Source organism: Oryzias latipes, chromosome 24 (assembly GCF_053564925.1).
Source record: "Oryzias latipes strain Hd-rR chromosome 24, Olatipes_Hd-rR_3.1".
Lineage (NCBI taxonomy): Eukaryota > Metazoa > Chordata > Actinopteri > Beloniformes > Adrianichthyidae > Oryzias > Oryzias latipes.
The window spans coordinates 16,377,660-16,398,386 of NC_136260.1; the positions used below are offsets into that span (position 1 = coordinate 16,377,660).

At 37.5% G+C, this 20,727-nt stretch overlaps 1 protein-coding gene across 1 annotated transcript; it reads left to right on the forward strand.

The window, feature by feature from the left end:
- Positions 1-674: 674 nt before the first annotated feature.
- rab32a (RAB32a, member RAS oncogene family) lies at positions 675-20,649 on the forward strand. Its single transcript, XM_004083496.5, has 3 exons — positions 675-1,502; positions 16,275-16,552; positions 19,580-20,649. Exons 1-3 carry the CDS (start codon positions 1,289-1,291, stop codon positions 19,727-19,729), a joined length of 642 nt encoding a protein of 213 aa, XP_004083544.1. The 5' UTR covers positions 675-1,288; the 3' UTR covers positions 19,730-20,649.
- Positions 20,650-20,727: the final 78 nt, after the last annotated feature.

A 20,727-nucleotide genomic window follows, 5' to 3' on the forward strand; every position in this document is an offset into this window, starting at 1 on the left:
ATAAGACATCATCCAATAGCCAAAGTAATTTTACAAGACTATATATGAATCCACTGTGTTTTGATGATAAAATCTTGGATAATTTTACAAACAAAAAAAGAAAACAACAGTTTTTTCAAATGACAAATTGCTCAAATGCAATGCAATGTGGTCTATATTTGCTAATCTAGTGAGCATTGATCCACATTATTTTTTTAAGATTCTTTTTAAAAATGTGTAGGGCATGGAATTTTAGATTAATTGATGCTCACTCAATTGATGAATATAGACCACAAGGCATTGGGCTTTAACAATTTTTGCGGAAAAAAGAAAGAAAAGTATTACATTTGTTTTTTAAAACAACCCATCCAAGTTTTCATCATCAAAAAATAATGGATTAAGAAATAGTCTTTGTAAAATGTTCATATTTATTACTTTTTTACTTTGGGAAATCAGTGACATCATATTTACTTTATTGAGTGGTAAGCATGGTGTTCAAATTACTTTTAAAATCCAAGGGACTAGATAGTCCCTCACTACTATATAGGTTTTTAGTAGTTAGGGAGTAGGGAGGGAATTTGGACACAGACAATGGCATTGATGCATCCTGTTTTGTTTTTTTGCAGAGACTTTTGGGAAATTTCCAGGGCACTGGATTTTGGAGGTATAAATTAGGACACCACCACAAAAATCGCGCATGCCCTCAATGCATTAAGTAAACAGTGAAATCTGACACAGCCATCTGTTTTCTTTTTAGGCTTTTTCAGGACTAAATAACTGTTAATCGAAATTTTATTAATGGAAAAAAAAACATTTTTTACTATTATTACTAATTTTTTACTACAAGTAATCATTATTTTTTTGGTTAAAAATTGCAATGTTTAGACAATTTCTAATACCAACTAAAAATGCCTTAAGCATTTTTTAAATTATTTTTTGCTTGTCAGAAGAGGGAAACAAGTCACTTCCTTCCACTTTGTAACGTGGTGAACATGTCGAGTTAAATGCGCAAATTTGAGGAAACTTTTGATATTGACGGCTTGCCATACCGGCAGCAGACAGACGTTTTGCTTGACATTTCCGGGTCCTATGACTTATCATGTGCTTTCTGTGTGGCGGTGGACGGAGGAGGTGCAGGAGGAGCCAGGAGGATTAGAAAGTAGTGGAAATAAGAAACAACAACTCTTTACTTCCTATCGGCTCTCAGGCGGCCTGGCCCTTCTTAACAGTCGTCTTTCGCTCCTGACTGCACACATACATGAGCTAAAAGCAGAAGCGGCCCCACAATTTGTTTGTCGTCAGTTCCAGCATGGCCGGAGGTTCGGTGTCTGAATGCAAGGAGTATCTGTTCAAGGTTCTGGTTATCGGAGAACTGGGGGTCGGCAAAACCAGCATCATCAAACGCTACGTGCATCAGCTTTTCTCGCAGCACTACAGGGCGACGATCGGGGTCGACTTTGCTCTCAAAGTGATCAACTGGGACAGCAAGACACTGGTCCGGTTACAGCTGTGGGACATCGCAGGTAAGGAGCCAGACCCGGTCATGTGATTTTTTTACACACGAGACAGACACGGTGAAAAAGAAGAGGGGGAAAACGTTAACTTTCAGAATAAAAGTTGAGAGATTTCATCATGAAAGTTTTGTCATGATGGTCACCGAAAATGAGACGGTTTCAGTTCTTGTTGCGCACAAAACCTTCAGATAAGATCAGTTTTGTGTCTATTTTCTGATCACTGCTGCTCATGATTGGTAGTGTAATATAAGTCACGTTGTTGTTTTGAACTCCGCCTCTCCACATTCCGTCAGATGAAGCAATTTTGTCTATAAAAACAAATGTTATGGGTCTTTTGTACGGTGGCCGTGAAGTGCAAAAACCCATTAAAGACCGACTCCAATGAAAATCGGGGTTTTCTCACGTTCTTGCAGCGTTTTTCTCGTGATGGAGGACGTGCATAAAGAAATGTAACCCTAGATTTGCATTTCTGAGTATTGCTTTTTTGTAGATCAGGAGCAGATGAAAAAATGCAGTTAGAAAAAAGTAAGTCTGTTGCAGTGACGTAGGCGTTCCAGTCAGCAGACAAATAGATCCATGGATGTATTTTTTCCCCGTCTGAGCTGTATTTGGCTCAAAACTGTACGGCTGGATAGTTGTTGCACCACCAATGTTAGGTTGGGGGTGTGAGGGGCTGTAAGCTAGCAAGAGGTGGTGTGAACAAAGGGATGATGGGAAGTGGGGGTGGACACGCTCACTTTGTGCCACCAGTCCTGCCCACAACTCAGAGACAAATTTCCGATGAACTACTGCTGCTCTATGTCCTAGAAAATAACACAAGTTTTTTGATTTTGGCTAAAAAAACCTGTATATTCATAACTAAAAGACCACTGGGAATGCTTTAAAAAATGATCATGAGATGATTGTAGTTGTACTTTATGATCATTATTACAAAAAAAAAACAACAAGAAAAACAAATCATAAAAAACAACTTTACATTTTAGAAACAAAATTCCAGAAACCGAAACACAAGAAAAGAAAGAAAAGCATGTGAAATAAAAATGAAATGTTTCAGAAAACAAAAGATATTTCCAAAAAAAAAAAAAAACAATGTTGATTTTTTTTTTCCCCAAAGGCGTCTTCAATGTTTGCATACTAGTTTTATGATTAGTGCGGACCATGTCCAATATCGTTTTATGCCAAATAACTTTTGGTTGAAACGATTGAAAAACATAATGTTCCATTGAAGTTAACCTTTCCGGTTTCTTATGTTTTGTCGTTTAACGTTTCCTTTTGATTTCTGTAAATTGTATTTGTTTTATTTTGTTTCATTTTTTTTTTGGAATTGTTTTGCTTTTTAAAATTTTGTTATGATTTCTAAAATGTAATGTTTTTTTTATTATTTGTTTTATTATTGTTGTAATCTGACATGATTTCGCATTGAGTTGATTTGCACTTCAGGGATAGTTACGCCCTTTTATTTATTGTTGCAGTGTCACCATAACGTTGCACAAAAGCTGTTGTAATTCCCCGAGCATTCCAGTTAAGTCACTTTTCCATAATGTTTCTAAAACTGGTCCACATGCCAGTGATGCATTCCAGCAGCTTTACAAAGCCCGGCAAAAGGAACGAGAGCTTGCCTGCTTTGAGTTTAAGGTTCCCACAGGGAGGCAGGCAGCCCTTCTCAAACCTCAAATCTGTCATCTGCAGACACAAACATGTCGCACAGTAAACAGAGCAGTCTGTGACTGACGGGCTTGAAAGGACAAGCGAGTGAAGATGAGAAACCAGTGACTAACTTTCAAGTCACCAGTTGCAGCCAAGCTGACAAGGTTACTGCAGATCAGCGAGCAAGAATGAGGGTGTGATGCCATCAGTAATGTCCCATTAGATGCTGTCTTTTCCACTTTGATCTGATTTATCCTTTCCACCCTCCTCCTCCCAAAAAAAAAAAAAAAAAAACGCAACTGACGTCAGGGTTTGTGAAACTGGTCACAATATTGCTGACTGGCTGTGGTGCAACTCGTGAGGCTCATTCATGCTGGTTATCTTTATGTTTGTTGGGTTAAAATCATGTGACGGGGGCCTTTGGACATACATGCATTCTCCTCTGTCATGAGGAAAGCAGCTTTTTTTCTATTTGCTTTATTCCATCAAGTTATTTATGTAAAGCAGGAATAATGGAATACTTTGTTATTTTTTAGCAGTTATTGATTCCAAAACACCTTAATGGGTAAAACTTGGCACACCGTTTTTCAGTTACTTCAGAGTTACAGTAGAGAAAGAACTTTTGTGTTAAGGTTTTTGAAAATCAAGAAATTGACACTTAATTTTCATAGATTTAAATGTGAAAATTGAGTGTAGGTATTAGACTAGGAAGACTGAAACTTTTTAAAGACCTGGACTTAGGGATTTCACAAAAAAATCTATGAGTTATATGACATTGTATGTCCCGGTGGAACTGAAAGCCCCGTTTGGATTATCGTCCTTCCTTTTTTTATTTTAATTTATTTATTTTTTTCCTATTTAAGCTCTTTGAACTAGTCTTAAATATTTTTCATTTGACTATTTCTTTAAGAGAGTTTCTTTTGGTTGTTATAAAGAAGATGAAAATGGACTTTGAATCCGCAGTGGTTCATTTTTTATTGTAATTTATATCTGGGGTTGACCAACCTAACTACTTTATTAAAGAATTAATTTAGGTGCAGACAAAAAAATGCAAGAAATGGAAGAATCACTTGGTAAAAACCTGCATATTTAATACTTTTTCCAGACTTTCGTCAGTAATGGTCTCAAGGTACCTACAGCAGTCATCCAGGTTTATTGCTAAAATGTATTATCTTATTGGGGTTAAGAGGGAGTTTAATTTTACACAAGAAGTCCAAATTTCTTTTATTTTATACCATTAAAACTATTTTTAAAATCACCTTAGTCTTTATTATTTGTTTGTTTTAATGTAACAATGCTACCGGAAAAAATATTTTAAGTTATTGTAGATTAAACTGGATTAAAAAATTTTAAGAAGTTTTTCATTTGAAATTGTTATTTTAGTAAGATAAATAAGTCAATAATCATTAATTTAGTAAAACACTTATTTTTTTTATTTTTATTTTTTACAAAATGTACATTTGCCAAAACACAATGAATGATATTAAAATATTTCAAAGTAAAAAATAATAAAACACAAACAAAAATCTCAATGTGCTTTACTGTCAGACGTATTTAATCTCAAAACACAGACTTGACTTTTTCTTTTGCATGAATCCTTAGAGCATAAAATCAAAATGACATGGTAGACTTTAGCTGTTGGACCTTTCCACGACTAAATTTACTTTTTGCTTGCCGCATCGGCTGCAAAAACAGGTACACAATCCTCCCAGTGAGCTCAGCGGGTAAAACAGCGGGGAGTTCAATATGCCCAGATGAATTGTGCAATGTAGTGAAAATTTCCCATAACAAGATTTTCCCAAAACCTTCTGCGAGGGCCACAAATTCACCATGTGCAAGTGATTAAAGCATGCTGCAAATAATGAAGAGTGTTTCTTGTACATTCTGTTCAGATAATCTCTGCCAAAAACAGTTGTTTGTTCTTCTCATCTGGCTCTTTCACACTTCGTCTTTGGTTAAATACCGTGGATCCTAGTTGCTTTGGCTTCAGAGTGTAGAGAAGTGGGAAAGAGAACTTGCATGCCCATGAGGGCTTGTTGGTCTCTAGATGTATTTTTTTTCCATGTTGGTTAGTGTGTTTTCTGTCACCGACACAAAGAAAAAGGAAACATGGCCTGCCTGTAGAGATGTTCTATTCTATCCTTTGCCTCAAACCGACCTCATATGCTGAAAAATAATCAGGACAGATGGTTCGAAGACTGCTGTTCTTATATTTATACTATCGCTCACAGCGGTGACAGAAAGGGGGCGAACATTTGGGTGCTGGGGAGGTCGTCACAACAGCTTGCGTGTCTGTCACAGATTGATTGGCAGCGCAGGCTACTACCTACCAACCCACGATCCGACAGCCCCCCAGCAATGTCCCATCACTTCAGCTCAGTGTGCAGGGACATCTGCGGTTGAGCGCCAGGGAGGGTCATTTCTGTCACAGCCAGACAACACTTTATTCCAGGAGAAAAAAACACCAAAGCACACAAACAGCCGGAAAACACTCATTTAGGCAAAGGTACCTTTGTACATTTTTCTTGAAGGTACTGGACATCCTGGAACATTTAGGGTTAAATGACAGAGATACTAAACTTCATTATTCACACCTACACTGAAGCTGCTGACGGGTATCTGAGGATAAAATAAGTAGCAGAGTGGGGGTGTTGGAGCAAAAGCTCAAGGTAAGTCATTAAGGCCATTAATAAATGGTTTCTACGCCATTCCAGTATGTTATAGCTAAAGGGGGAGTAAATCTCATTCTGCCGTTGAGCTGTTTAAAGTTACACCCACCTCAGTTGTGATTACAGTTTGGGGGAATGATAGTAATCAGTGCCTTAGATAAGATGGAGGAAGTTGGTGTGAAGAGAGTGCGAACCGAACCCCCTTTCACCCAGAATTGCTACTTTGTCATTGGGGTTTTTTAAAGCCTGGAGACAAGTTGATTACCCACTGTTGTGGGGAGTAGAAGAAGCATGCATTTTGTACATTTAAAATAAAACACTTTAATAAGTTTGGTTTGTATAAGAAGACCTTTAGTAACATTAATAGATTTCCTCCTTAAACACCCACTAAAACACTCAACGTCTTTTGTTTCGTTCCACCGTCACATGATTTGACCCTGTATTCCAACTCCTTAACCTTTTCCTGTGCAGAAGGCAGGTCTCCACTGAATGATCTCAAGAGAAGTTAAAAAGAACACAAGATCTCATTGTAACAATATCAATTTATCTATAGGTCTACATTACTTTTGAAGTATTTTGAGTCACTAACGTACAAATAGCAAAACTACCTATCTAAAAACATTCTGTATGGGTGTCTTAAAGGAGTTTTTCCCCCTAAGTCATTATTAGTTTGATTGTAAGGGAGATAAGACAATACAATGAGCACACAAAAATGTATTCAGTTTTAAATATGCATTTTGGGTAATTTCATCAGCTGTTTTAGTTTTATAACAGTGTAATCTATTTAAACTAGTAGTTAATTGCAGAGATTTTGTGATTAAGAAAAACCCATTTCTCGTTAAACCAGAAGAAAAGTTTGAACAGTAGATATGTTATTATGTCAATACATTTTTTTAAAGGTTTTTCTTAGATGAATAGACACAACTGGCAAAAACTGTATATTTTGTAGGGTACCTTGCCAGTGAAATAATGGTCCAGCAGGTTTTTTGGTTCAGTTTAACTAGCACATGACAAACTACATTTCAGTTTTAACCCTGAACACCGAAGCTTTTGCTCCAGTGTTGACATTTTTTTGACTACCGTAATCGTTCACGCAATTGATGTAATTCCTGTCGATTCTGAGGTGGAGAAAAGCAGCTTTGCGCCATGAAGCTACACTTTATGTTGCTAATGTGTTGCATATTGGTATAAAGCCGATATAAAAAGTAGGTTTTCTCCGTGTCAGAATCAGATGATTCCCATTGACTGCGCCAATGGTTGAAGAGTTAGTTACTGTAGCTCAAAGAGTGTCTGTTATTTAGGTATCCCCAACGACATCTCGGGTGTCAAAGGTTAAATACTTAGTTTCAACAAGCAGTCATAAAGTTAATCTCTATAGTGGCAATGGATTCTAATTTGGATAGACCATTGCAATATGGCTAAAGAGCAGACAAACCGACAGACAGGCCCCTCTGTTGCTTTATTTGGAAGGTATTCGTCATGATTTCAATGGTCTCGTATTTTTTGTTTTGCCTAGTTAAAGGACTGATCGAACTGGTCCTATTATGGTATTATGGTCCCTCTCAAGTTTTGCTCTAAACAATCCTGTTCCCAGGCAAATGGAATCTGTAGTGTTTTTTTACATTTTTCAGTTAATCAATTCAAAATCAATTTTTTATTGTATTTCCAAAAGTTGGAACCTGAACTCTCCATTTTATCTGCCTCTTAAGAGTTTGCTTCACACTGAGAAAAGACAAAGATCTGAGAGGGCTTGGCTTGTTCTACTGTCAGATATTATTACGCATGTTCTGTCGAACATTTGTTGTTCATCTTGAAGGGCTTTGGTCTTTTCCTTTGAACTTGACCATCTTGTCAAATAGTTGAGCCTTTCCTTGATACTGTGCTAAGATGTAGATACTATAACATTTTTGCAAAAAGACAATATTATAAGCAAAGAGGCATTACTAATAGGGGGTGTGACGATAACTGGATCACCGCATCACCACGGTGATGAGTATACCTCATAGTTGTTTTTTTTGAAAGTTCTGCGTGGTGCGTGATTGGAACTATAAAAAGCACATTAAACACATTCACCTTTGCTGATAATTTACTTTCTCTCGCTGACACACATACACATAGTCATTCTAAAACACCTATATAGTTAGTTAATTAGTTAAATAGGTAGTACTTAGTCATTACTGTTATTTGTTAATAAAGAGTTATGCGTTGTAATAGTATTCATTTGCGACGCGGCCGCCGGGGGATTTAGTGTTCGGCGGGGACGGGAGGGCGTGCGGTTAACCGCGACACCGCGCCCCCTGGTAGTTCATCACCGCGGTGATCAAAAATCCCACACCGTCACAGCTCTGATTACTAGTGTTTTTAGTCGGGTGTTGTGCATAACATTAGTATCTATTTTCTCGTAAATGAACCACCACAATGGCACATTTAGGTTTTTATCCCAGTGATGGGTTTGAACTTACCTTTTACCTTTAACTTAACAAAAAGTCTCAGTAGCTTTTTTCAGCTGATATTCAACAGTCCTTACTGAGTCCTTACATTTGAGGTGCCATAAAATTGCGATAAATAAATACAAAACACAAAAAAATCTGTAAAACCTGACCCAACTTGAAATATTGTCCGGATTTTTTCCCTTTTTGGTGTAAGCATAATTGAGTTTTAAACGTATTTACCTCTTTAAATAATGGTCTAGGAAAATACCATAATCAAAGTAATTGAATTGGGATCAAATATAATGTAAAATGAGAAGACAACACAAAGACCTTACTAAAATTTAAAAAAAAATGGCTATAAAATCCAAATAATTAAAGTAAGAACATATACAGGAACAAACGAGTTTGGTAACTTTCTGTACAATCTGCAGTCTGTATTTAGACCTGCGAGGTGGGACAATTTTAAAAGGATGGATGGCCTCCATCTTCCCTGCCTGACTGGTCGTCTGGGACAGGTAGAGGTCATGCAGGGATGGCAGATGGCAGCCGGTCACCCATGCTCCACAATATGAGGGATACGCTACAGTCTGCTTCTGTTCTCAGCAGTAACAAAACATAGCAGAACACAATAGAGGATGTGAGGATCAACCAAAGGTTAGGAATCTCAAAGGTCACGGTGGTCTTTAACTTTAGCAGATTTAACTTTTTTAGGAGCTGCAGAAAGAACATCCTCTGTTGGCTTTTAAGTGAAACGGCTGATATTGAACTCCCGCTTACCCAGGTAGCATTGTTTGAATAGGGGAAACACAAAATAAGAGCTTGTTCTGTAATTAAATGTATACAATTTTTAAAAAGTAATTACAACTTACAACAATGAATCTGCCTTTTAAGACCAATTTTGATGAAAATTGTTTTTTTGTCGTTTGTAACAGGTTCTTGTGACATTTTTTTCTGATGATCCAAGCTCAAAATTGTTTTTCTGATTGGGTATTTTAAAAGTCTTTTCAAAAGTTGCGTTTTTTTTTCTTTCAAAAAACAATCATGCCCCTAAAAATCTGGAGCCTTATAGGATTAATTTATGGCTGTGATTAGTGATGTAGAAGCAATTTTATTATAATATCTAATTATTAATTAAAATTAAAAGACCAAATATTCCATGACCAGGGTTTTGGCTGCTATGGCACCCACCTTTGACTGCCACCCAAACCACATTGCATCGACCCCTTTTGAGCTCACCTGCAGGTAGTGGGACCACTGGAGAGTGATCCCACGTTGTTCCTTCAGGCTGGACCCGATCGGGGTCCCTTCAGAGGAGCCCCAAATACCAGGCGCTCGCTTGTGTGCCCCAACCTTTGGCCTGAGGTGTGGCTCCGGTGATGCCGATCCGGGTGACGTTACGAGATCTTTGATCGTACTTTTCAAAAAGGTGTTCTGAACCTATCTTTGTCTAGCTCATCACCCTGCCATGGGAGTGTCTACCAGGGGCAGAAGCTCCAGACAGCATAGCTCCTGAGATCACTTGAGCACTCAAACCCCTCCACCATGTTAAGGTTGAGGTTCAAGGAGGGGAGCCACTGCTCCTTCACATCGAGATGATCCGCTTTAGGTGGCTTGGGCTTCTGGTTAAGATGTCTCCTGGACGCCTCCCTAGGGAGGTGTTCTGGGCGCGTCCCACTAGGCAGAGGCCCCGGGGAAGACCCAGGACCCGGGGAGAATGAAGTCTGGGCATCTTTGCTTTGACTGCTGCCCCCGCAACCCGGTCTTCGATGAGCGGAAGAAGATGGATGGATGGATCGATGGTATTAAAAGAGCACTGGGATCACTTTTTAAATCTCTTAAAAGATTTTTGGAGTTGATCTTTAAATGAGAAGAATTACATAAATCTCAGAATTGAATTTAGGAATTTTAAAGATTATTTTGACTACATTTTTTTATTTTGTTTATTGAAAACTTCTCCAAACCACATTCATTTAAATGTTGTTTCTTATTAAATTAATACTAAGATAATTTCAAGGTGACACCAACAACTGTGGAATCAAATGTGTAATTTTTAAATGTTCAAACTGGATCCCACAATAGAACATGCTGGACACACAGTTTATTCAAAAAGCACCAGTTTTGCACTAAAGTGGTTTTATTTAAAGTCAATGAAATATATCATGTTTTCAAGATTTGTTGACATGAGTTACCGTAATAACTTTAAATAATATACCATTTCACATTATGAAACTTTTCCATCTTTTATAACGCATAGAAAACTAGTGTCACTTTGGTGTAAACTGTGAGGAAATTATGTTGGAGTTTCCACTAAATGGATGAGTGATCAGTTTTGTAATATTTGCAACCATTAAAGATTTGGATCATATTTCATTACTGGTTCAGGCATGCTGAAATGACTTCCCAAATCTTAAAAAAGCAAACAAAAGAAAAATCTGATATTGTGCAACAGATTCTGTTATTGTGAGGCCTGATTTCTGAAAGCTTAATTTAAGCAGCAGGTCTGAGTAAAAGGTGAAGGGGAAAGAGAAGGGTAATTCCACTTAAAGTCTGGGATTTTCCCTTAGCTCGCAGCCTGTTCGGTGCAGAAGTAAGCTGTAGTAAATCATTTCTCACATGCTGTGGACAGGAATGTAAAGTCATGTGTTCTTCGGTCCTGCTTTGCAGAGTCGTGCTTTGGGCTGCTTTTTCACTATTGTTGCCCTGCGTTGTCTTTATTTTAGCAGTGTTGTGAGGGAGGGGTCACAGCCTGTTGCCTCCTAACAGACGAAGCTGGCTGCTGTTGCTGCTGTAATTTCTTGCTTGGATAGTTTCTATGGTAACCCGCCCACAAAAGCATGCACCGCCATGGAGGAAACTGGGGTTGCTGGGTCTTTGGATAACAAGACTTCACTTTGGATCTGCTTCTCTTGCGCCGCAAAACAGAAACAGCACGGTGCCCAGAACTGAAGCGTTTCACCGAGTGCTTCTGTTTGATGTGCTGCAATAAGCATCTAATTGTGTTTGAAGGTCATGAACTGAATTCTTTTCAATTAAAATTCCATCAGGGCCCAGCATCATGATGAATGGACTCGGATGTACAGGCTCTATAGTTTGCAGGCAGTTGCCTCATGTTGTGCGTTTGACACGTCTTTGTTTTTTCCCCCTGCAGCTTCATGGTCTGCGGCATTTCAGTAAATGATCATTTGTTCATGTAGTCCCTTACAGAGTTCTGCTGATTGAGTTAGCAGCATATGACCCTCATTAATGTTTTCAATATGATTTTGTTCGTCCCTGTTGTAAAAACAAAAGCAAATAAAGTATTCAACTTTACTTTTGCGCTACTGTATTAAAATATATGGCATAAAAGCAATTCAATAAGATATAAATAATTACACAATGCTAAATATCAGTAAATTAAACTGCTTGCTCAATTGTTAGATTTTCCTCATTTTTAAAGCTGCGGAAGTTGCAACATTGGTACAACTGAGCTTCCTTAACCCTGTAAGGGTTAAAGAATAGACATAAAAAAAATTTGGAGGGGGGTTGGAATGTTTTTTTATGCTATGTTGGGTGATTTGATAACTTTTTTGCTAATTTAAGATGCAATGATATTGACACGTTAAGGAAAAAAGCACCTTATTTACCCACGGTATCAAATGTCACCAACATATTTTAAACATGGTGTAACTGTTTTTATAAAGCGCCAATTATCAACTTATTTTCAATTTCCTTTCGATGCAACAAGTAGTCAATTTAAAAATGAATAAGAATAAATGGGTATTCTCACTATAAAGTTTTACAAATTAGCAAAATTAGCCAAAAGTGTTTGCAATTTCATAGAAGCAGCCGTTTTGAAAAGCCCTTTTACTGCCTCTAGTGGAATGATAATGAACTACAGGCAGTAGAACACATGGACCAAGTTCTATGAAAGGGTTCTCAGAAATGTGATACAAATGGTTATATTTGAAATAAGCTTGCTTCTTCCCACTGCACTTTTCAAGCAATAAGTCAATCTCTATTTGACTTTAGTTAATGATTTAATTAAGCAGATGTGTTTAAAGTACCTTTTTTTGGTTTTACTTTCTGTTTTTTTTATCTTTGCATGTCATCATTTCTGTAATGAGTTTGATTCTTTATTGTTTTGACTACAATGCTTGAAATCAATCAATCAATCAAATCAAAATCATGTTAATACTTTGACTTTGTATTGTGCTATTTTAAGGTGGCTCTTTCTTTCTTTGAGAACTTGGTATATACAGGAAGACAGATGGCTGATAGGGTTCAACAGACTCAAAAACACCAATAAGGTGAAGTTGAATTCTTCACGTTTGGCCGTTTGATAAATTATCCAGCGAACCCTGTGAAGTAATAGAATAGGACTGAAACAGATTTGAGAATGGTTCTTGGTTCTAGTTTCACTCAAAGGATAAAGCAGACATGGCCATGGAAGGTAGCTCCAAACCCTTTCTGAAGGTCTTAATGTAGGATTCAAATTAAATTGTGAGGTTGTTCATGGTAAATAGACGCTACCAAAATACACTTAAACTCCAACAATTCCAGGCTTTTTAGATAATATCAGCAACTAGACAGTAAATAGATCAGAGCATCTGTCAGTCGCATCATTTGGTCCTATGTTCACATTGTAAAAGCTAACCCAGTTTTGAAATGCCCCTTCTAAACACAATGACTTTCCTTTATTTGATAACTTCCTAAACCTGTTCACTTCTAGTTAAGTCATTGTGGAGGCTGTCAGACCATTAAAACGTCAAAAAGTGCCCTGAAAATGATGAGGTCCTTATTTTTGTCTGTACCCTGCCATGGCCTGCACTTTTCTGGACGTACGAGCTGTAGAAGCCTCAAAATGAAATCCTTATTTCAGTCCATCGGCTCTTTATCCCAGTGTGTCGTGTCTCTGGTGAATTCACCTGGGGTTATATCGGCCAAAATTAGACTCTCAATTATGAGCAATTACCATCAGGCCTGTGGGCCCCACAGTGTATTCGCTCTCACACCCGCACTGCACCACACCGCTCTTGTTCCTTGCGTGGTTGGGCAGGCAATAAAGTGAAAGTATGCTGGGAGAAGCTGCACTCACACTTCCACAATCTTTTTTTTTCGGTTCATTTTCTGTTTTGTGAATTAGCTGCCTAATACACTCTACAGTTCCACCTGCCCTGTAGGCTTTCTTAAATGAAAACAGTGGAGCATGAACATGTGTTGAGACTTTTGCATTCTGTCACACATCATTGGAGGCCAGTATTTGCATAGATCTAGTTGTATCACTACTGTTTGCACAAAGAAAATTAGGATTTATTGAAAAAAAAAGTTTAAAAAATCCTGCGTCATCTTTCTTGACCAAATCTTTTAGATGTAGTTAATGTTAATATTATATCAATTATTTTACTTTTAAATTACATTGAAAAGGCTTCATAAATGTAAAAAGTATTACCTTTTGCTTTCTGATATATTAAAAAACAAAAAAATGGAACAATGTGTTCCAAAATGACAAAATCTAATTTGGTGGCTTAAAAACCAGAAAAGACCAGTCCTTGTTCTTGAAATCACAACATTTGTGACTTTTTGTTGTTGTTAAAACCTGATCGATTGGTCTTTATTCCCATCCTCCTTTTCATTCTTTACACATTAAACATGGTTAAAATGCTTTTTGCTGATCAAAATACAAAAACGTTGAATTACTTATAAGTTTGCAAAGCAAATTGGTGCGCTAAGCAGGTATTCACTTTATAACTCTATGTCTGCTTTTAATAATAACAAACCTACAAAGTAAAGCCCAGCTCCCTCTGAAGCGGTGGTTTTTTGTTTTGGCTGCTCAGTAACGCCTGCCAGAGGGCTGCATTTTAAAAAGGTGGGATGTGTCACTGGTGATATTTTGTGCTTCGCTGATGTAATGAATTATGGCAAGATCTTCCAGAGGGGGCAGGGGGCATCCAGTGATATGGACTCCCAGCAGCTTAAAAACCCTTTCTCAGTGTGTTTGTTCTATTTCTGAATCTGCACCCATCTACTTGATTTCTGTGGTGTTCGGTGTTGTTACACGCTAAGCTCTAACAAACCTCTACCTCGACTCTGTACGCTGATTTGTCCCCCTTAGGATGAGTCTGATGATGGTGACGTCACCAGCATAGTCACTGTTGCTGCTGGACGAGTAGACAACAGTCATACGTCCACAAACCCCCGTGGGAGCTTGTGCTATGACTGATTGAGAAGGAAGAGGTTAGGGGTCTATTCTGACTTGCAGTGAGGAACTGTTTGATCCATGAGCTAATGGAACAAAGTCCAGCAGTTTATCAACCAGTTTGGGTGGAATGATTGTATCAAATGCTGAGATGAGGTGAACAAAAGAGCAACCTGACCCCTCTCTGAGGTGTTGCAGTGTGGGCACATATCACTTTGGGCTCCTTTGTTTACCTTTTAGCCATGAAGGTAAGGTGATATGAAGGGGTGGGAATGTCATGCCTCAGAGTCATTTCTCAGATGTTGGTCACTGACTTCATACAGTGAGAATGAATGGTTTGTGTCTGCTAGACTTAAAAAAGTCAAAAGAAATCCACATGAGCTGGTTTGGACTATCCCAGGTAATCTGTCAAGTCCAGTAGCTTTCATGGATTGACCTTTCTTTGAACCCTCTGCCTGTGGTTCCTTCATTTCAACTACAATTCCACAGATGTTGAGTTTTGTTCGCTATCCTATTAAAGAAGCAGGATAACTTTTTGATGCATGCTGTTTTCTACCATCTTAGAAGTTTGGGAAGTTCTCCAGCCATTTGGGATCCTAGATAGTCCTATTAATTATGGGATTATCATTCTTGCTGCTTTGAATCCTTGGTCTGGTTATACCAAAAATGAAAAATAGGACCTAATACCTTTCTTCTTTATTCTCATCACTAGGGGCTCCACTTGGATGGTTAAACATCCTATATGGTTTGGAGTTCAGCTTGAAATGCAGCTTACCACTCCCCAAGCACACGTGGAGAACACATTTTACTGTATTGTTGGGTGTGACAGTAGTATTACTCTAAAGCTGAGCTGAATGTTATGGTCCGGTCCAGTCCAGTCTGGTATTTTTAGTGTTTCTATTATAAAACTGACCCATTAGGCCAGACTGAATCGTACCATTTTTGGGCCCCCATTGGTTGGAGGTCCACAGCAAAATGGAATGGACCGGTTAGGGCGAAGCTACTGTAGAAACTCGTTGATTGGCTGAAGGTCACAATGGCAAAAGAAAACTCATAGAAAGCCGCTATATTTCTCTTCTCCATCTGCAATCTTCTGTCAAACAATTTAAATGCTTTGGATTTACAAAGTACCTAAAGCCAAGTGGGAAATAATAAGCTGCTGGATGACCTCCATTGTTGTTGTTGAAAACTTCACACCGCATGTGCAGTGACGGTCCAACTATGAGTAAAAAAAGCTCACCTATATTACCAGAACCATTCTAAAACAGACCAGACCAGATCAGATTGCACCACTTAGTGGAAACAAGGCTTAACATGTAACTTTAACAAAAGTTAACAAAAGCTGTCAGTGTTTTCTGTTGATAAAACTATGTATTGAAAAGTAGGCATAATGGCTAATAGAGAGAGAGAAACGTCCTTGTAGCCATGCCAGATGTTTCAATAGACGAGATTTAGAGTGTTCATAGTTTGGATGTTAATTAAGCTGTTTTATTTATAGAAGTGCATTTCTTTTGATGGTTTTGTTGTTGGTAAAGCTAGCCATATTTTACTTGTGGCTATTCTGGATTCCAATGTGGAGTTGCCTTTTAAATGCTCTTTATTTTTTGAACTATTATTTCTGATAAATTAATGAATCATTGGAGGAATTTGATTGTTGGTAGCTACCTTGTAAAATATATGCTTTTATAAATACATTCTTTCAATTTATCTGTGATAAAGTTAACAGTTAAACTAGTTCTAAATATCTAGTTTTATGTTTAATTACATTTATGCCATACTTTTGGGGCCAATCATCCCAGTTTTTGCCGAGTTATAAATATTTACCATATTTGCTCTTTTTTATGCCCCTTTTTTTCAGGCCAAGAGAGATTCGGAAACATGACGCGAGTGTACTATAAGGAGGCCGTTGGGGCATTTGTCGTGTTCGACGTGACGAGAGGTGCTACGTTTGAAGCCGTGTCCAAGTGGAAGCATGACCTGGACAGTAAGGTGAAGCTGACCAATGGAAACCCCATCCCTGCTGTGCTTCTCGCCAATAAGTGTGACCAGAAGAAGGAAAGTCCCAACAACACACCCCTTATGGACAAATTCTGCAAAGACACTGGCTTCCTGGGTTGGTTTGAAACCTCGGCTAAGGTGAGAAACTAACCCTCTAGTTTTTAATGTCTTTTTTGTCTAAGTTTATACACAGAACATTCATTTACTTGGTATGATAGGAGACAATACTACACTTATTTAATTAGACCTTATTTTAAAATTTGAAGTCTGTGCATAAAAGGAACCATTTGAGCAAACTTTTCTTTTAAAACTGTTTTTTTTAAATCTTATTCTTAAGTTTTTGGGAAAACAATTGATAATTGCTTAAAATTGACATTGTAATCTAAAAGTTTATTCCACCAAAAAACTAGCTATAAAAACATTCCTTAAACTTTTTTTGTAGACGTTTAAAAAAAATCTAGTGGCAGAAAAATAAAATATGACATCAATGTATTTGGTTTAAAACCTTCATAAAGATGGATAAAGATAAGTAAAACTGTTATTGACATTCTTAGAAATATCCACATTTTTACCATTGCTATTTCACCTTTTCCTTTTTCAAAACTACTAAAAAGATTTCTATTTGAATTGATTTATTTCTTTTATGTTTGCTTCTCTTTGTTCTCTGAATTTTTGAACTTGTCTAAAGAAATCGTGAAATTCCTCAGAAAATGCAATTAATCTTTATTCTGCTCAAATGTATACCTTAAAAATTCCTGATTTGAACTTAAGTATGAGTTCTAATCAGAGGCCCAACTCAAATAGAGCTGCATATGGATCCTGTTTCATACACGAGTGTAATATCTGTTTTGGAGACAATCGTCTGTCCTAAATATACTCTAAAAACATTGTGATCCCGAACATGTTTCTAAGAAACCCTTCTTTTCTGTGCAGAAAGCCTGTCTCCTTTATTTGTGGAATCTCATTGTAATCATTGTGAAATAAGGCAGAATTTTCAGAAGTTTAAGTTTTTAAAAATCCATTATTTTTTCTTTACGATGCTGGATGCCTTTCCTGACACAAACCCTGTATTTTATCAAGGCTGGGGACTGGCACAGGGGGACCAACACTTGCCAGTTAGGCAGTAGGGGTAAGGGTCTTGCTGAAGGACCCACAGTGGATGAAGCTCTTTACGCCCTTTAAGAATGGAACCCTGGTTTCCAAAGCGCCAGTCAACACGCAGCCAACTGAGCCACTCATTTATGCATGACATTGACCCAAAAGTATTTTGAAAAGCTAGTTGAATGTGAGATCGCATGGAAGTGTGGCTGATGTCAACCCCTTTACACCTGAATTTATTTCCAGCAATGACAAAAGAATAAAAATTAAGTAGATGCTAAATTAAGGTCATTGTGGATCCTAATTGGTTTGATGAAAGCTTGCATGCTGTCAAGAGGTTTATGGAGAACATTGTGGTAAATATTAATTTTTATTTTTTTAAATGTGGTAATTTTTTTCTCATGTTCTCTCGCAAATCTGAAAGAAATCCTTTATTTTGCTAATGTCGCTGTGACTGTGGAGAACATCTGTGGATGATATGTATATATAAAAAAAAAGAACGATCACACGACGCAAGCAAATTAGTACAGCTCTCTGAAGTTTAAATCAAGCTTGAGAATCAGAGGTCGAAGAGATGTAATAGACTTTTAGTGTGATTATTGCATGACATGATGGCATGTTTGTGTTGTTTAGGCCACATTGTGCTTTTGGTGTCAGATCGTCCTTGTTTTCTGTCCACAGTTGAGTTTGTGCCCTGAAAGAGCATCCGCACTTAAAATGTATGCAGTTTCAGGAAGTCTAATGGCAGCTTGTCTGGTAACAACTGCTGCTCCATGATGGAAGTCAATTAAATCATCTTTTATTAGCCTTCTATATCATATGTTTTAATGTAAAAAACTCTGTTAAATCGGATCTTAAATATGTAATTTTGTAGTGAAAAAAACAAGCACATCAAAAAAGCCATAGTCGTAATCAAACTGGATCACCTGAAGGTTGCATTAAATAAACTTATCAGTCAGTGATTCATGCTTTCTGCTAATCTAATTAATTATATATGTATTACTCATAAATGTAGCTTCTATGACTTTAAAAACCACTAAATCAAGGCTTATCTTTCTCTTCTGACAAAACTCTGCTCCTGTAAACCTGGGACAAAGGTTTACTAGGGAAAAATAGGACCTTTGTCCAACAAACCTTTGTTAAACGGGTAACGGGTAAGCCTTGGAATGTGTGAAAACTACACTGAGAACCATTTTGTATAAATGAGCCTGTGAGATTACACTGTGTTTCTTTGGCCTGCTCCTCAACAGACCCCAGCCTGGTTATTTCCTGCCCTGTTGATTAGATCGCACAACTGGATTTATCTGAGCGAAGACTGAAGACGTTCTTTAGATAAGGATTGAAACATTTTGGCTCTGCAGGAGGAAGTCCAGTTGATGGAATGAAGCTTTCAGATTTCCTGCTCCAACGCCTCATTTAGTTCATCGGCTCTGCCGAGATGTGACGGTCACAAGGGTTTCAGTTTTGTTTGAGCCTTTTTTAATTTTATGTCCATTAAACTTCTGAATTCAACAAACCAGTAAATATTTTAAAAGACCAGACCTTAAAACATGATTTTGTGTGATTGGAATGAGTTGACTTGATAACCGGAAGCTGAAATTGGGACCCTGGAGCTACGTCATGTGAAGGGTGTTGGTTTGCGATTTGAGTGCTAATCTGTTTCTTTTCGGAGTCCTGTTAAAGTAGTTTTTAATCATTCCATCTTTCAAGCACACCTCTAAAAACTTTAATTACAAATATTGTTGTTTATGTAAAGAAAAAAAAAGCTAAATGTAATAATTGGTAACATTTGTGAATTACGACACATTGGCTTTTTCATTGTTTGCTTCGCTCCTTCACTGTCACCCATAGAAAATGGTTAAGTTCCAAAAGAAGTCAGTAGAGTCGCAATACAGACATCGCCATGTAGGAACCAGACATAGTCATTAAGCAGGGATTGGTTTGAGTCAGTCTGAGTCAACGTCACTCAATCCAGTTCTCTTATACAGTCAATGGTTTTGGTTCATTCTAAAATGCTGTACCACCATCCGTCTATGACGACTTTCTAATATTTGACGTATTCCACAGGACAACATCAACGTGGATGATGCAGCACGTTTCCTGGTAGAGCACATCCTGGCTAACGACAAAGGTTTGCCACAAGAGGAGAGCAACGGAGACCATTTCAAACTGGACCCAAAGACTGCTGCTGCCGAGAGCAAGTCAGGCTGTTGCTAACACTCTGTTCACTCAGATTAGTTATCTGCCTTCCATTGGCAAGGTCCAGTGAGTTCACTCAGCCTGTCGCTCTAGTTCTCTGTTGTACCCTCAAGGAGGAAAATGAACTTTTTTTGGGGTCTTTTAAGCACCAGGGACTTCTTTCTGCACCCATCACGATTTGAACTGCACATCCAAGTTCTGTCTTTTTTTCTTTTTTTTTTGACATTGCTTCAGTTTTGATGTTTTTATTGCAATCTTGAGAATCCTTTTGTCCTTGTTCCATCATAAACTCTTGTATTGTGCTCATAGCTCTTCCTTCTCCCTGGGTCCCACACAATTCCACTCAACGCAAGTTGAGAGATACTGAAACATTGTGGTCGTCACTTTACTGTACATTCTCTCAGTACACTCCTGTGTATGTGTGTTTATTTGACATCCAAGTGTTCCTTGACAATTTAAATGTTTTTGTGTGTTTTGAGTCTGTCCATTGATAAAATTAATAATGTTTTACAGCACAATTGAAGTGTTTTGTCTTCAAATGTTTTAAAAAAAAATTGGGCTTCCCTGTCAAACCTATTACAACGTCCCTTTTGTTTACTGTCACAGTTTGTGATGTCGAATTTTTTTTTCTTCAAACTTTAATAACAATGTGGATCATTTAGTCAAATGAGATGCACAAAGTTTTATTTCATTTAAAGTTACTAAAGGTACTCCATTAGACGTTTGCAAAGGTTTTATCTTAAGACTGATCAGTAAAATGTGAGGTACACATTTAATGTGGATTTGTGTCCTAATTTGTGTATCTCATGACATATAAATGCATAAAGAATCCCTATTTTTACAGTGGATTCATATTCTGTTATTCTGTCAAACTTAAAGAATGTTTTTAACTTGTTTACATTCTCCAGTACATTATTAAAATAAACGTTTTAACATGATGTGCTGTGTAGTTGTCATTAAATTGTGCAATTTGATCAAATGTTTACAAAAGGATCAATCATACATCGTTTTTTATA

Coding starts and splice junctions, on each gene's coding strand:
- rab32a (XM_004083496.5), top strand. CDS start 1,289: ATGGCCGGAGGTTCGGTGTCTGAATGCAAGGAGTATCTGTTCAAGGTT. Junction 1,503..16,274: donor ACAGCTGTGGGACATCGCAG/GTAAGGAGCCAG, acceptor CCTTTTTTTCAG/GCCAAGAGAGATTCGGAAAC. Junction 16,553..19,579: donor GGTTTGAAACCTCGGCTAAG/GTGAGAAACTAA, acceptor CGTATTCCACAG/GACAACATCAACGTGGATGA.